The sequence below is a fragment of the Mesocricetus auratus genome, unplaced genomic scaffold (genome assembly GCF_017639785.1).
Source record: "Mesocricetus auratus isolate SY011 unplaced genomic scaffold, BCM_Maur_2.0 Super-Scaffold_4256, whole genome shotgun sequence".
Lineage (NCBI taxonomy): Eukaryota > Metazoa > Chordata > Mammalia > Rodentia > Cricetidae > Mesocricetus > Mesocricetus auratus.
The window spans coordinates 130703238-130718627 of NW_024429182.1; the positions used below are offsets into that span (position 1 = coordinate 130703238).

Consider the following 15390-nt stretch of genomic DNA (forward strand, 5'->3'; position numbering starts at 1 on the left):
TCCTTGGGTGACTTGAATTCTAACTGTGGGTTCCATGCTGTTGGAAAAGCCATCTAAACGTGAGGGAGCTCTATGAATCCCAGAAAGCTGTCACGTTGTAGGTCCTCCCTCAGGGCCCCACAGGGATGAGGCAGGTTTAAATGTCTGCCTCCTCAGTTGCTGTGGGCATGGCTGCAGGCTCTCAGCTGCTGAAGCCAGCCTGAGGGACTCCTCCCTTTCCTACCAGTCTGCTTTTGCTGTGCACACAGAGGGGACACATCCCTGGAGGTTGGAGTGATGCAGGGAGGGGTTGGAGCAGGCACTGGGGGGCTTCTGAGATTTCTGCAGGAACATGCCTACACCTTTTATGTTGGCAGAAGATAGGGAGTGAGTGCAGAAGCAAGGAGGAGTTGAGGTGCTGGCCACTTCACCTCATGGGGGGAACATGAAGACAGCCGCCCTCATTTTCCCAGGCCACAAAGGCCCCTTCACCCACCCTCCGTGTCTGGAGGCCCTCCTGGCCTCACAGCTGGCTTCCTTCACCTTCACCTGCCTCTGTTCCCACCGTGAACCCCTGCAGAGCTGAGGCCTCCTGGATGTTCTAGGCGGCCTTTTCCAGGGGCTGCTGGCCTGTATTGAGTATCCTAGACAGACAGGCCTGTCACTTCCAAAAACCCAGTCCCTGAGCCACACCCTCACCCTGCCTCCCAAGACTGATATTATTTTGGAGTTTCTTGCGGGCCTCACCCCAGGCCAGTTCCTGGGAAAGCTCTACCTCTCACTCTATCACACTATTGTTAGGCTGCCTTCCCATCCACCAGGCATGGTGGCACCCTGCTGTGGCCTTGCTGATCAGTCCCTTAAAGGGACTTGCCTTTCCACTTCTACAGAACTCTCTCTGTAAGACCCGGAAGGCAGCAGGTAACAACACAACCAGCCCAGGCAGAAAGGAAGACACTAAGAGACACTGCGTCTCTCCGTATGACTGTGAGACCATTGTAATGACACATCCCCTGGAATCGAATGCTGGGAGAAGGGAAAATCATTAGCCGGGGGATAGGGGTGGGGGAGCAGGGGACACCACCACACTTGTTGATTGGAAAGAGATGTACAACTTGTCAGACCATCTTACAGGACGAGACCGAAGTTCAGACAAGGATGGGTCAGTGGTATGCAGAACACAACTTGACCAGGACATCTGACCTAGACATCTATCTAAACTTTAATCTCTCTTCAGGACCTGGAACATGGACCTGGAGGACGGGGTCATAGGATTTCCTTGTCCCTTTTCCTAATGTGGTCACACTGAATACATCTCCTTTTCCTGCTTTAAAAAAAACTATTAATTTGGTGGTTTTAATTGACTTCTTAAGGATGGGTGGCCAAACTTGGCTTCTTGGAGTACAAACTACATCCCCACGTTCAGTAACAACCTTCCATTTTAGGAAGATTAAGGGTGTTGGGGAAAGAGGGACGTGAGCCCCATTTCCCCACAGACAGAATGGGGTCTGGTGGGGTGGGGGCTAGCTTGTTCAAGGCAAGGTCCTAGGACGTATCCGTGTGAGCAGCTGCTAGGTAGATATTTGCTGGTGGCTGACATGGGACAGAAAGGGCGAAGGCAGAGTGGAGCATGGGTAGATGTCCTCACCATATGTAGGCAGAAGGTTCTAGCAAGCCCTGAAACTTAAATGGCCTTTGGGAGGGGCCAGGACTGGGCCTCCCCAGCCCTGGTCCATAGGATGCTGATGTCACTTGCTGCCTCTACCTGCTCGTCCCTCCCAGGCCTTCCGTCTCTACAGAGGAGCCCCAACACTGGTCCACATGACAGCCAGGGCAGCAGAATTCTGGTACAGCATCAAGGTCATGGGCAGCAGCCAGCCCTCAGTTGGAGAGGTTGGGATATGACAGTGTCCATCCAAGAGCAGCTATTAAATTCATAAGCCAACCAATCAACCAGCATGTGGCTTTCTGGATGGCTTCAAAAGCCAAGTGTCAAGCTTCACATCACCCATGAAACACACTGAATCAGATCCACCTGGCTGTCTGTCTCACCCAACCGCTTCTTCCCTCCCAGGAACCCTGGGGTCCAGCTGTAACTCATTCTCTCTGTGAGCATCTGTTTTTGTTGTCACAATCTAATCTGTCTGCTTTGTGTCTCTCCTCAGTTAGCTGGAAGTGACTCCAAGGCCTTGCTTCCTGAATCAGTACAACTGCACATCACTCCAAGCACAGGCTCCCAGCAGGAGTGCCTGAATGTTCTGAACAGTTTGGCTAACAGATCACAACCTCACGGAGCTAACCAACACAGGCTAATTTAAAAATCAACTTTCAGTCCTTTGTGGGGCAAATCCAGAGTTGAAAACAATAACAACAAATCCCCCAAAACAAAAACAAATCATCGAATCAGGAAAGCAACTTGGGATCCTGCTTTCTTCCTCCTCTTCATTCCCCTTCTATTTCTCTCTCTCTCCTTTCTTTCCAGGACTAGGGACTGAATCTGGGACTGCACATAAAAGTTAAGTGCTCTATCACTGAGCTATGTCGCCTGTACTTATGTTTTTGAGACAGAAACTGCAAGTTGACCAGGCTGGCTTTGAACTCACTCTGTAGCCCAGGTAAGCCTTGAAGTTATGATCACATACCTCAGATAATCCCACTACCCCAAGTTCCTGGGATTACAGGCCTGCACCATGAGGCCCATTCATTTTCCTTGCTCAGTGACTGCTTCTTTCCCCCAAGCCAGGCCCCTTCATTCCAATAATAGTTGGGTCATGTCCTGCCTCCATCCTAGCTGCCTAGCTACAGACCTACCTGGAGTATCTTATCTATGCGCTAAGAGTCTAGACTTCAGAGCACCCCAGATCTGCTGAACCTGGTCTCTTAGGTGGTGCCAGCCTGGGGTCTGTTCTTTAATCAAGTGTCCCTATCAGTTCTGGTGGTGGTGGTGGCCATCTATCTGTAATGCCACCACCAGATGGCTCTGTCACTGTAGGCTGGCCCTCACTCCAAGCTGTTCATTCTCAGTACCCTGCACATGCCTTCCCTGTGCCTACCGAGGTTGCTACCCTTGCTCCCAGCAGGCCCTTCTTCTGGTCCCCAGTCCCCTTGTTCTCTGCTCCACCACTCCCCTTGCTAGCATCATTGCTCATCCTCCCCTTGACTCCAGTCTACCACTCATCTCACATGGAGACTAGTCCTGCTGCCTGGCTCTGACCGAGGCCTGGCCTAGTTTGGGGATGGCCCTAACTGTTCATGAGCTGGAATCTTGGTCCTTGGTGCTGAGGTGGTGGAACCTCCTAGTGTGATGACTAGCTCTGATGGTCAAATGACTGGCCTGAGGGATGCCTTAGGAGATAACTGCAGCACACCTCCATGTGTATCTGTGTGGACGCTTCCAGAGAGAACTGGATCAATTATGCTTCTGACCTAGTCACGTTTTAGCCATTGATGGATTAAAAACGCTGGCCAGTTTGGGGAGGTGGTAAAACCATGGAAGGCAGGGCGTTACCTGAGTGTCACTGGGGTACTGGCTTCTTCCTGTCTGATTTCTCTTTCCTCCCTGCCATGCAGAGAACATCCCTGCCCCACCCACCAGCCTTCTCCATCATGATGCTCTGCCCCATCACTCAGAGCAATGGGGCTGAGCAACTGTGGACCGGAGCCTCTGAATCCATGAGCCAAAATCTATTGCTCCTCCTTTTAATTATTGCTGTTAGGTTTTTCTCCCAGTGATGGGCACACAGTGCAATGTAGTTAGAACACTTTAGGCGCTGCCCTCAGAAAGGGTTAATGCTAACTTGTGGCACTGCGTTCCAGCAAGGGCAGGTTGTCATAAAGTAAGGCCTTGCTGCCCGCTTGGCCCTTATATGTCGTTCCATGTTTTTCCTGCTTCTTCACTCTGCCATGATGTAGCCAAGGGGATCTCCCTCAGAGGTGGCCAGGTAGGCTGCATTTCTAGCCCCCAATTGTGAGTTAAATAAAGCTGCTTTTCTTTGTAAGCACTCAGCCCTGGGGATTTTGTTGAACAACAGAAAACGGACCATTGCAATGCTGAACATCCCCTGCAGAAGCCCCACTTCCTGGGGGGGTTGTCTTGCCAGCTGCTGTTTGGGGTCCTTGTTATCCACAAACATTCTCAGCTTCCCTCTTTTGCCTCCTGCTTCTTGTCCCAGGGAGAGTTGGTCCTCCGCCTCTTACCTCCCTGTCTGCCTCTCCTCCCCTGATGCTGGTCCCTGGGACTATTGCTCCATTGGACTCTCTCTGTCTTTCTAATATGGTAACTACTATCTTGGCCACAAGGTCCATGTGGAACCAATGCCAGCCCAGGTATTACCACAAATGTACAGTTTGTCAATGACCAGCTTTCCATGTTCTAAAAGCAAAAGCTCGTGACTCCCTTGCCTACTGGACTCTAAAGCGGCTGTTCCTCACTCCTCCTGCTTGGCCACTCATACCATGGCGCCCTCTGCCACTCTGGCATGCCTCTGTGATTGGGCCACCCTTCCGGTTCCCCCCAGACTTTAGGACATTTTCCTGAGAGCCAGAAACACATCTTATTCCCATGGAAAGCTCTTCCTCTATCCCGGCCATGCTGGGTAGAGACCAAGTGACTCAGAGCAGAATAGCAGAAGGATAAGATGCCAGTGTGCATGACCAGAGTCTGAGGACACACACACACACACACACACACACACACACACACACACACACACACACACACACACACACACACACACACACACACCGCACAAAATCAGCTCTTTATTAATAATTACTGAATCTGGCCACGGCTTATAAATCACAGGGGAAAACATCAGATTAATCCATACATAATTCAATGTTCCCTTTTAAAGGAAAGGCAGAAGAAATTAAAATGGAATCGACCAGGGTTTATGCTTGATTTGTATTGGTGAAATTTTCCATTTAGTTATCCATATTCTGAGAGATCACCCATCATTTGTCAGGTAGCTAAGACATTTAGCTAGAAGAAAAATATGCCCAACCAGAAACACCTGGTGTCATACAATTGCTGTGGAATGGCTCAGAGGAAAATGAAGAGCTTTAGACTATAATAACATCTTCACTCTGCTCAGAGACGGCAGGTGTCTAAAGACATCTTTGGGTTAGTGTGGCTCCCAACCACCTTGCAAATGAGCCAGTGGTCTGGGGACAAAGGCCACTATGCCAATGGGATACATGGAGAAGCATCTGCACCAGGGGTCTTTACATGCATCCTGTACTGATTCATCTCTTGACAGCCTCTCCTGGGCACCAGCCCTGGAGAGTGGGCACTTCTCAACCACCAGCTCCTTCTTTGAAACAAACTTGTGGGAACTACGCTTTCTTCTCATTTCTGGTTGTTCAAATTGGATTGACTTGAGAGAGTCGGGATGCTGACTCCTGCAATGAGGGCCCCTGAAGGAAGGGGGAAACCCTGTAGCTAGCTCATTAACCCAGGGCAAACCCCAGTTCTGGTTGGGCATATAGGAGCTCAGTGCCCAGCCTGGAAGGTCAGAGAGTACTTACTGGTTTGAAGCATACTTACTGGTCTGTAAAGTATTAGGAGAGCCTTGGGTGGAAGGAGCTGTGTGAGTGCAAATTACCGTCATTATTACAACTTCCAGGCATGACAAGACTTAACAACCAAAACCCCACCTTTTGCCGGAAAGGGCCCCATCCTCAAGATACAGTGGAAAACCACGTTGGGAGGCCAACCGTCACCTCTCATTCAGTTCCGTTACCTGTGTACTCTTCCTCATCCTCGGGAGTCTCTGCCTGGGGTGGTGGCCCAACAGCTTTGGGAGGCTCCAGTTCCGGGACTGAGAGCTCCAGCATCCGTGAGCGAGACTGATGGGAACTGAACGTGCGGTACGGGTGCTCCGCTGTGCCATATAAAACGAGGCTCCACTCTTTCAACTTTCCTGGAAGGCACCAAAACCACAGTTATCCCCAAAAAGTTCCGGATGCCTGCCGGCTGCTAAGCATGTACAGCAGTCTCCATTCATCACTCATAAGAGCATTAGATGCGGCCTGGCTTCCACTCCCACAGTAGGCTCTTTGTTGTTACTTCACTCCAACTCACCTGTTGGCCACGTGTGATGGCTGTTCCAGATGTTGTCAACTTGACTACATCTGGAATTATCTAAAACCCATACAGCTGGGTATACCTGTGAGGGATCTTTTGAGGTGGTAAAGGACACCTTTAATGCAGGTCTTTTGTGGTGGGCTGATCCACCTTTAGCCTGGGCCACACCTTCTGCTGGCGGCCTATATAAAGGACATGGGAATAGGAAGCTTGCTCTCCTGCTAGCTCCCATTCTCACAGGCAAGTCCATGCCTTCACTGGCACTGGAACTTACATTTTGGGGATTCCAGTGTCTACTGAAGACCAGCTGAGATATCCAGCCTTGTGGATGGAACAACTGCTGGATTCTTGGACCTTCTGTTGGTAGACAACCATGGTTAGACTAGCCGAATCACAGCCTGTAAGCTATCGATTCTCAACCTGTAGGTGGTGACCCTTATGGAAAACCTCTGTCTTCAAAACATATGCACATTATGATTCATAACAATAGTAAATTGCAGTTATGAAGTAGCAATGGTTGGGGGAGGGGTTACCACAAAATGTGGAACTATTTTGAAGGGTAAGGAATTGTATGAAAAGGTCACAGCATGAAGAAGATTGAGAACCACTGTTGTAAGCTATTTTTATACATCCCCTTTCTCTATATATTTATCCATTCTGTAAGTTCTGTGCCTCTAAGAGAACTCTGATTAATACAGATTTTGGTACCAGAAGTGGTTCTAGAGCAACAGAAGTATGAGGATGATTTTTTTAAAGTATCTGGAATAGCCTTTCCAATGTGCCAAAACCTACAGCTACTGAAGCCTCTCCAGTCATTGAAGCCTCTTCTAGAAGCTCAGGAAGTGTGGAAAGCCCATGGTGTGAACTACTTTACAAACTTAAGGAGGCAAAGCATTTGATTGATCGTACCCTGAAAGATCTGGGCTAAAATGGATCTTCCCACTTTAAATGACTTAGTTAAAAAAAGAGCCTCTCATAAGTGTACCCAGACACATGGGTTTTAGTTAATTCCAGATGTAGTTGACAACCAGGAACAATCACCACAAGTACACACCTGATCAACCTGACACACACTCATATCTCCTTACATCATGATTAATTTCCAAATGAAAACAGTACCAGGTCATAATTACATCTAACATGATATAACTATCCCTCCAACAACCACAAATGCATTGGGAATTTAAGAATTTACATTCTTATAGTATCTCAAACTTAAATATGATAACCACTGATATTCTCTTAGTTGATGTTATGTTACATGATAAAAAAATCAAGGAAAGAAAACAAATAACGTATACATACAATCTCAAAATACAACAGAAACATTTGCATCAGTCCTTCTACAACTGGTCACGTGACCTTAGCTGGTATTCATGACTACCTTCCTCTACTATCCGTATTTCCTGCACCCTCAGCAAGCACCTAAGCAGGTCTTGCCTCTTTTCCTGGAGGAGTGACCCATACTTTCATTACTGAAGGGTCTGTGCCTTCTGTCATCCTGCCTGGGTTAGGATGTTGTAGCTTTCCACTGACCTTAATCACAGGACATGGTAGCACCAAGAGATGCCCTAAAGCAGAGGTTCTTGACCTTCCTAAGACTGTGACACTTTAATACAGTTCCTCATGTTGAGGTGACCCCAGCCATAAAATTATTACATTGCTACTTCATAACTTTAATTTTGTTACTGTCATGAATCAGAATGTAAATATCTGATGTATGACCCCCAGACCCACAAGTTGAGAACCCCTGCAAAGTCTCTCCTGCACTCCAGACATAATTTTCCTTACTTCCACTGTGGAGAAGCAATCCAGTTTCACCCTTGGTGCTATGGATCATCACCCCTCCTAATGCTTTTATTTATTTCTTGATTTAAGGGCATCAGAAGCTCAAAGTGGCCAGGGGGAGTCTGTGCTTTCAGTGTCTCCTGGCAGGAGTGCTCCCTTCTCTGCAACTAAAACCTCCAGGCCAGCAGAACTGAAAGTCTTGGGAACAGGAAACAAAAGTTTTCCTAGTGGGTCACTAGGGGTGATTGTAAGTAGAATCATTTCCCTTTTCATGCCTTGATTCCTGGACCTGTGGATGCAGGCTATGGGAGAAAATGTACCATATATTGGACACTGATTCAAAGCATATATCACCTTCTTGAGAACCCAGCCCTCCATGCTGCTGCCATCTAATTGGTCCTGTAACTGCAACTTCAAAAGGCCATGCTATCTTTCTATTGGGCCAACTGTTTCAGGATCGTGGGGAACACAGAAAGGCTAGTGAGTTCCACAATCATGAGTCTACTGTTTCACCTATCTGGCTGTGAAGTGAGTTCCTTGGTCAGAGGCAATACTGAGTAGATTACCATGAGAGTAAATAAGGCATTCTGTGAGTCTACAATGGTGGTTTTGGCAGAAGCATAACATGCAGGAAAGGCAAATCCATAACCAGAGTAAATATCTACTCCAGGAAGGACAAAGCATCATCCTTTCTACAGATGAAGTTGTCCAGCGTAGTCAACCTGCTACCAGATTGCTGGCTGGTCACCCTGGGGAATGGTGGCATATCTGGAGCCCAGTATTGGTCTATACTGCTAGATCTGGCACTCAGAAGCCGCTGTAGCCAGGCCACCCTTGGTGAGTGGCAGTCCATATTGTTGAGCTCATGCCTAACCTCTGTCTCTGCCTCCAAGGGCACTTGGTTCATGTGCCCACTGGCAATGATGGGGATGGCTGGGGAAAGAGGCTGACTGGCCACAGGATGGGTCATCCTATCTACTTGATTACTGAAGTCCCCCTCCTGCTGAAGTTATCTTTTCATCTACATGGGGCACTAACTTCTTCACAGTCTTTGCTTATTTGGCGAGCTCTACGTATGGCCAAGTGTACTGCCCGAAATTCTGTACCTGAAGACTTCCCCTTGTTGGTATCTTTTAAGGTTGCCCCAAAAAGGGGTTGTGCAGTTGTCCACTTCCCTAAGTGGTGCCTGCATAACATGCAGAACCATCAGTAAGCCAGGCCCCAGTCTTTTCTTCCCCAGTCAACCAATCACAGGGCATACCCCTATGAGGCTATAGGTGTGTGCTTGGCAGCAGATGGCACTATAATGGGAGTAGAAACCATAGGCATTTAGGCAACTTCTTCATGTAACTTGCTTGTGCCCTCAGGACTCATGGTCAATCACATATATACCACTTCCCTTTGGTAATGGATTGTTGCTGTGCCTATCCTGCTTTATGACTTTTGGGTCAGATAACACTCAACTCATAATGGGCAGCTCAGGTTACATGATAACTTGGTAGCCCATTATCAAGCATTCAGTTTCTACCAAGGCCCAATAGCAGGCCAAAAGCTGTCTCTCAAAGGGAGAATAGTTGTCTACAGATGACATTGAAAGCCTTGCTCCAAAACCCTAAAGGTCTCTTCTGTGATTCACCTATAGGGGTTTGTGAAACAGCATCCCTATCTGCCACTGATATGTCAAGTACCATTGTGTCTGCTGGATCATATGGTCCAAGTGGTAAGGCAGCCTGCACAGCAGCCTGAACTTGTTGAGGAGCATCCATAAAGAGCTAGCAGCTTTCCGAGTCACTTAGTATATGGACTGGAGTAACACACCCAAGTATGTGCTGTCTCCTGAATCCAACGAGGCCCACTAAACTTGTGCTTCTTGGTTGTGGGAGGGCAATACGCAATAACTTACCCTTCACTTTAGAAGGACTATGTCTGCATGTCCCATACCAGGACTCTTAAGAATTTCACTGAGGTAGAAGGCCCTTGAGTTTTGGTTGGATTTGTTTCCCATCTTATGATGTGCACATGTGTTATCAAGGGGCCCAAAGTGGTGGCTACCTTCTGCTCACTTGGTCCAGTCAACATAATGTCATCAATATAGTGAACCAATGTGTTGATATTTTGTGGAAGAGACAACTGATCAAGATTCCTTTGAACTAAATAATTACACAGGGCTGGAGAGTTAATATATCCTTGAGGTAAAACTGTAAAGGTATACTGCTGGCCTTGTCAGCTGAAAGCAAAATGCTTCTGGTGGTCCTTATGGTACCAAGAAAACCACATCTGCTAGATCAATAGCTGCATGTAATGTAACAGGAGAAGTGTTTATTTGTTCAAGTAAGGACACTACATCTGGTACAGCAGCTGCTATTGGAGTCACTACTTGATTGGATTTTTGATAGTCAACTGCCATTCTCCATGATCCCCCTGTCTTTTGTATTGGCCAGATAGTTAAAGGGAGATGTGGTGGAAAGGACCACCCCTGCATGTTTCAAGTCCTGGATGGCACTAATTTCTGCAATTACCACAGGGATGCAACATTGTTTTTGATTCACTATTTTCCCTGGCAGAGGCAACTCTAAGGGCTTCCATTTAGCCTGTCGAATGACAGGTCAGAGAACCCATGTGAGAATTTAGCCAACTTCTAATTATGTCTATCCCAATTACACATCTTGGACTGGGGAAATAACCACAGGAGGAATTTGGGGACCCACTAGACCCTACTGAGAGTCAGACTTCAGCCAAAATTCCATGAATCACCTGACCTCCTTAAACCTCTACTTTGGGTAGAGGGCCACAATGTATCTTGGGGGTCTCCCAGAATCAGAGTTAATTCAGAACCAGTATGCAATAGACCCCAGAAAGTCTGGTTATTTCCTTTCTCCAATGTAGTTACCCTGGTAAAACAAAACAAAACAAAACAAAAAACTCTTAGGTCTCTCCGGGAAAGGATTTGGGAAAGGCTAACAGTAAAACTCTTGGCAATTTTATCAAGGTCCTTATGGGAAACTGGCTGCACCTTCATTCCAGGCTTTCTAGGTCTGCAAACTAACTCAAATGTGGAAATTGTTTCATAGACTGAGATTTTCTTTTGCCACAATCCAATGTAACCTTTCTTTTATTTGTCTGAGAATTTTTCTGCTTACAGAGATCAAATAAAATTTCTGTAGGCTTCTTATCTATTTCATGCCTGGAAACACCATAATCGACTAGTCAGTACCAAAGATCCATATGAGTCAAGCCATCATAAAAATCCCTCTGCCTGTGCTGCCCATTATAGGTCATATATGTGGACGTTGGTTTGTCTATGCTGCCCATTACAATAACAAAGATCACCTTGACTTTGGCAAATCAGTGTTGTCATCTGGCTCCTGCTACCTTGGGGCTCAATTAAACCCATTGCGTTTAATTAATTTGTCCAGTTGAGCAGCAGCGTCTCAGACCCTAAGGTCTGGCACGAGGAAATGGATGACAACAAAGCTCTTCAAATGTGCCTGTGTGCACAGGGATCATGAAGGGCATGCCTTCTGGGCCTTCCCATTTTGGAGGATTAGGTTTTTACGTAGAATACCCATGTAGCATTGTAATTTCCCTGAGCCTTGAAATCCCTTCATCAATACTAAGCCAAGGGGATATCAGGCATCAACAACTCCTTTTCAGTAGGTCATCTTTTGATAAATGTTTCAGCCAACCATTCAAACAATCTTTTGGCAGTTTTTTCCTTATCTGTGCGAGCTTCCATATGAAATCTTGAATCTCCACTCAGAGGGCCTATATCAATAAACTCAGCCTGATCCAGTTTTATGTTCCTTCAACCACTACCCCACACCCTTAAAATCCATACCCACACATATCCCCAGACTTCTGCTTGACAGAATTAGCAAACATTGAGCTCTTTAGTATCCCCCTCACAGGCTACACTTTCTACCTCCCCTCTAGAGTCTGCTTTGCCTCTAGTCTGGTTGTAGGTCTAGGGGCAACTATTGGTGGGCTCTGAGGACATGAGCTTTGTTTTTCCTGGCATCTCCTTCAGGCAAGGTCACTGCTGGTTCATGGGACAATGAAGATTAATTTTCTCAGTCAGGCAGAGAAGGCAACATTTCAGGGGCTGGGGGTGTGAGTGCATTTCCTGCAGAGGGTGGAGAGACTGCTTCCTCAGGTGAGATTAAACCCTTGAAAATCTCGGGATTCAAAGTCCTCAGCTTCAGTATGGTCCTCCCACACATCCCCATCCCAAGTTACAGGATCCAGTTCTTTACCAACTAACGCCCTTACTTTAACGGCTGACACCGGCTGAGGCTGGGACTTGGATTTTCACTGTAACTCAGCCAACCCTATAGCCAGGGCTTTGGTTTGGTTCTGCAACTTAAGCTCTATGGAGAGATTCTCTTCCAGAGCACACTTAGAAACCTCTAGACTGTGTCACGCATCTGGGTCCAGTCAGTCTTATCACTGAATTCTTTGTTGCCCTTCACCGTATTCTGAAATACTAGACGTGAATTTTAGCAGGAACCCATTCTTTCCCTTTTTCAGTTTACCCAGAGATGGTAGGGCCAAATGACCACTATTGTTGTTTTCCTTGTCTTTCCACAAGGTCAGGTTTCATATACAGAGTCACCAAATCTGTCAACTCTCATATTTGGTGAGTCTACTTCTTTGGGATTTATGTGTATACGGAAGACCAGCTGATATGGACTGAGCAACTCATGGACCTTCTGCTGGTAGAAAGTCATTGTTGGACAAGCAGCCTGTAAGCCATCCTAATAAATAACCCCGCTCCCCCTCTGTATGTGTGTGTGTGTGTGTGTGTGTGTGTATGCAGATTCATTCTATCAGTTCTGTTCCTCTAGAGACCCCTGACTAATACACAAATGAGCCTACTGCCTGGCTTGCAGACTGTTTTCCCCAGCTACCTCCTTCCTAAAAGCCAGGGTTCCTCTCTCCCTGAGCTGCCCTGCACTTCCTGAGCTTGACGGAGGGAGCTTGACTGATTTGGTCTCTGCAGTCCTGGAGGTGCTTTTGGCTCCTTGCCTATTTTCACTGCAGCTGCCTTTGAAGATGCTCTGCCCCCAAACTGGCAATATCTAGCTATCTGTCCCTCTGGGGCAGACTATGTATCAGACTTGGCAAGAAGCCTTGTTAGTTGGCATCCTATGGAACACTAGGTTGCACTCAAGGAGCCTTCTATTTGGGTCCTCCACTCCAAAGCATAAAGGATTCGGTCTCAGGCTTGTTATTCTGTAACCAGCCCAGGTAAGGGTATGAGGGTGGGAAGTGAGAGGAGTCCTGGGGACAAACCCAAATACATACCAGAGCTGGAGCATGAAAACTATGCTCGTACACAAGAAGGTGAGTGGTAAGGCTGGGCTCCGTGGGAGGAGCATGTAACAGGAGGCCACAGTAGGGCACCCAGCCTTTGATGGGCGTGGTAGGGACTGTGGTAGGGAACAGCAGTTATGTAGCTAGGAGTACTCGTAGTGTAAAGAGAAGCTAGGATGCCTAACCTGAGATTCCCAGGTACATTCTGTGGGTGTACGCATGCATGTGTGACGCTGGGCATGGAGCACATGTGTGACGCTGGGCATGGAACACAGGGCCTTGCACACACTCAGTAAGTGCGCTAGCACTGCGTCCACAACACACTATCAGGTGAACTCCTGAAGTCATGAAAACACACCTACTTCTGTGTGCTAGGTCACCCTTTTAGGGCTTCTTTGCTAACAATGGCATCCCTAGCAACTGGGTTTAGGAGGACCCGAGGTGAGGGGCAGCACTGTGCTCATCCTTTGGGGTGTATGCAATTTGGCTGTCACTTTCCTCACCAGTTCTGATATCTCTTTGCCACAAGGGCAGGCATCTGCCTCTAGAGACCTGTGCAGAGGTGGCTTCGCAATGTGCACAGCTCAGCCAGGACAACTTTATCTTTTGTTCCAACGGACATCTCTCAGGCTCGTTAAATCCCAGCACAGAAGGCTCATGCTCATCAGAGTACCACATAGCCTTGTGACCCCCTGGGTTCTAGAAGAGCAGTAGGCCTTCGTTAGTTGATAACACCATGCCACAGTGTAGCAGTTAGTTCCATGTGTGGCTCATTTGTAACAGTGGTTTTGTTTTGGCCAGTCCTAAATTTACAGTGCCTAAAGTTCAGGTGTTGCAAACATACCCTCCCCAATTCATAATAACAGCATCTGGAGGTGCATTTGGGAAGACAGCTAGGAGTAGATTATGTAATGTTGGTCTGTAAGGAGAAGACGCCAGGGTGGAGCCAGCACCCTAGCTCTGACTCACCATGGGATACCCTCCTCCACAGTGTGACGCAGCAAAAAGCTTTCACCAAATGCTGGCGATGTAGTCTTGGACTTTCTGGCTTCTAGAACCACAAACCAAGCCAACCTTTAATCACTGTAAATGACTCAGCCTCAGGTATTTTGTTATAGCCACACAAGACAGAATTAGGCCTCACCCCATGGCAGACCCTGCAGTGTCTGAGCTTGGCTTGGCCTGGGTAGCTTAGATGATGTATACAGGCAGGGTCCTTCCACTTGGAGAAGCAGACCTAATTTCCTAGAGCATGGACTTCCAAAGGGTCTAGTTCATTTAGACACATGGTAGCTTAGCCTCTTTACACATTTCACAGGTGCACATTTGACAGTAACAGTGTTTCACACAGCTCCAGGTGCTGAAAGCCCAGCCATAGCGATGACTTTATCCACCCCGAACTCCTTAGGCTCAAATTAAAGCTATATTTCAAACCACAAAGGCATCTGGGCTCTTTAACTACTGAGCGATGAACGGTGATTACAGAGTGACTCTGGTGACTGAAGGACAGAGCCAGAGGGCTCTGTAAACTATAATTTAGCCAGGAGTTATTTCAGTCCTATAGGATGTCTCCAAAAACACCCACAAAAAGCCAACTCACTGAAATTAGAGTCCTATTTTGGGAGACAGTTTCAGTCGGACAAACAAAAGGAGTTGTTCCATCCTCAGGATCAATAGTGTCCAATGTGGAGGAGGAAACAGGAAAGCCTTCCCAGGAACCACCCTGCAGGAGGCGGCAGCAGGGAGGCCACCACTCAGGAATGGAAGGGAGACTTCATTTTCATTACAGGTCCTTGGATTGATTTTTTTTAAAACCATAAACACCCACCATATTTCCTGTTCATATATATACATTCTCAAAAAGCATGATTAAAAAAAACCCACAAACAAAGCAGATACAAGTAAAAGGAGAAACAGCACATAGCAGTAGGTACATGTGGGGTCTACGTTTCTAAATAGGATGCATAAATGGATCGCTCAAACCCAGTTGATGAGAGCAAGACAGAGTCTCCCTGCCTGAGGGTGACTATAGAGCCTCACGCTGTGCTCATTGCTCATGCACGCTTTGCCCTTTGTTTGCTTGCAGCCCTGGGACTGAACATCCAGGGCTCTGCCTGTGTAGGAAGCCCTCTACCACTGAGCTACAGCCCCAGCCCAAGCGTGCGTGCGTGCGTGCGTGTGTGTGTGTGTGTGTGTGTGTATGCGTGCATGTGTGTGTGTGTGTG

At 47.4% G+C, this 15390-nt stretch overlaps 1 protein-coding gene across 2 annotated transcripts in view; it reads right to left on the reverse strand.

The window, feature by feature from the left end:
• Pcsk6 (proprotein convertase subtilisin/kexin type 6) overlaps positions 1–15390 on the reverse strand; it is a 190139-nt gene that overhangs the window by 19425 nt on the left and 155324 nt on the right. The window contains exons 14-15 of one of the 2 annotated variants that reach the window (XM_021235531.2): positions 5721–5900; positions 5525–5563 (exon numbers count right to left, since the gene is read on the reverse strand). In XM_021235531.2, coding sequence (XP_021091190.1) covers positions 5525–5563; positions 5721–5900 — 219 coding nt within the window. The remainder of the gene's footprint in view (positions 1–5524; positions 5564–5720; positions 5901–15390) is intronic. The other variant, XM_021235532.2, reaches the window with a different exon arrangement.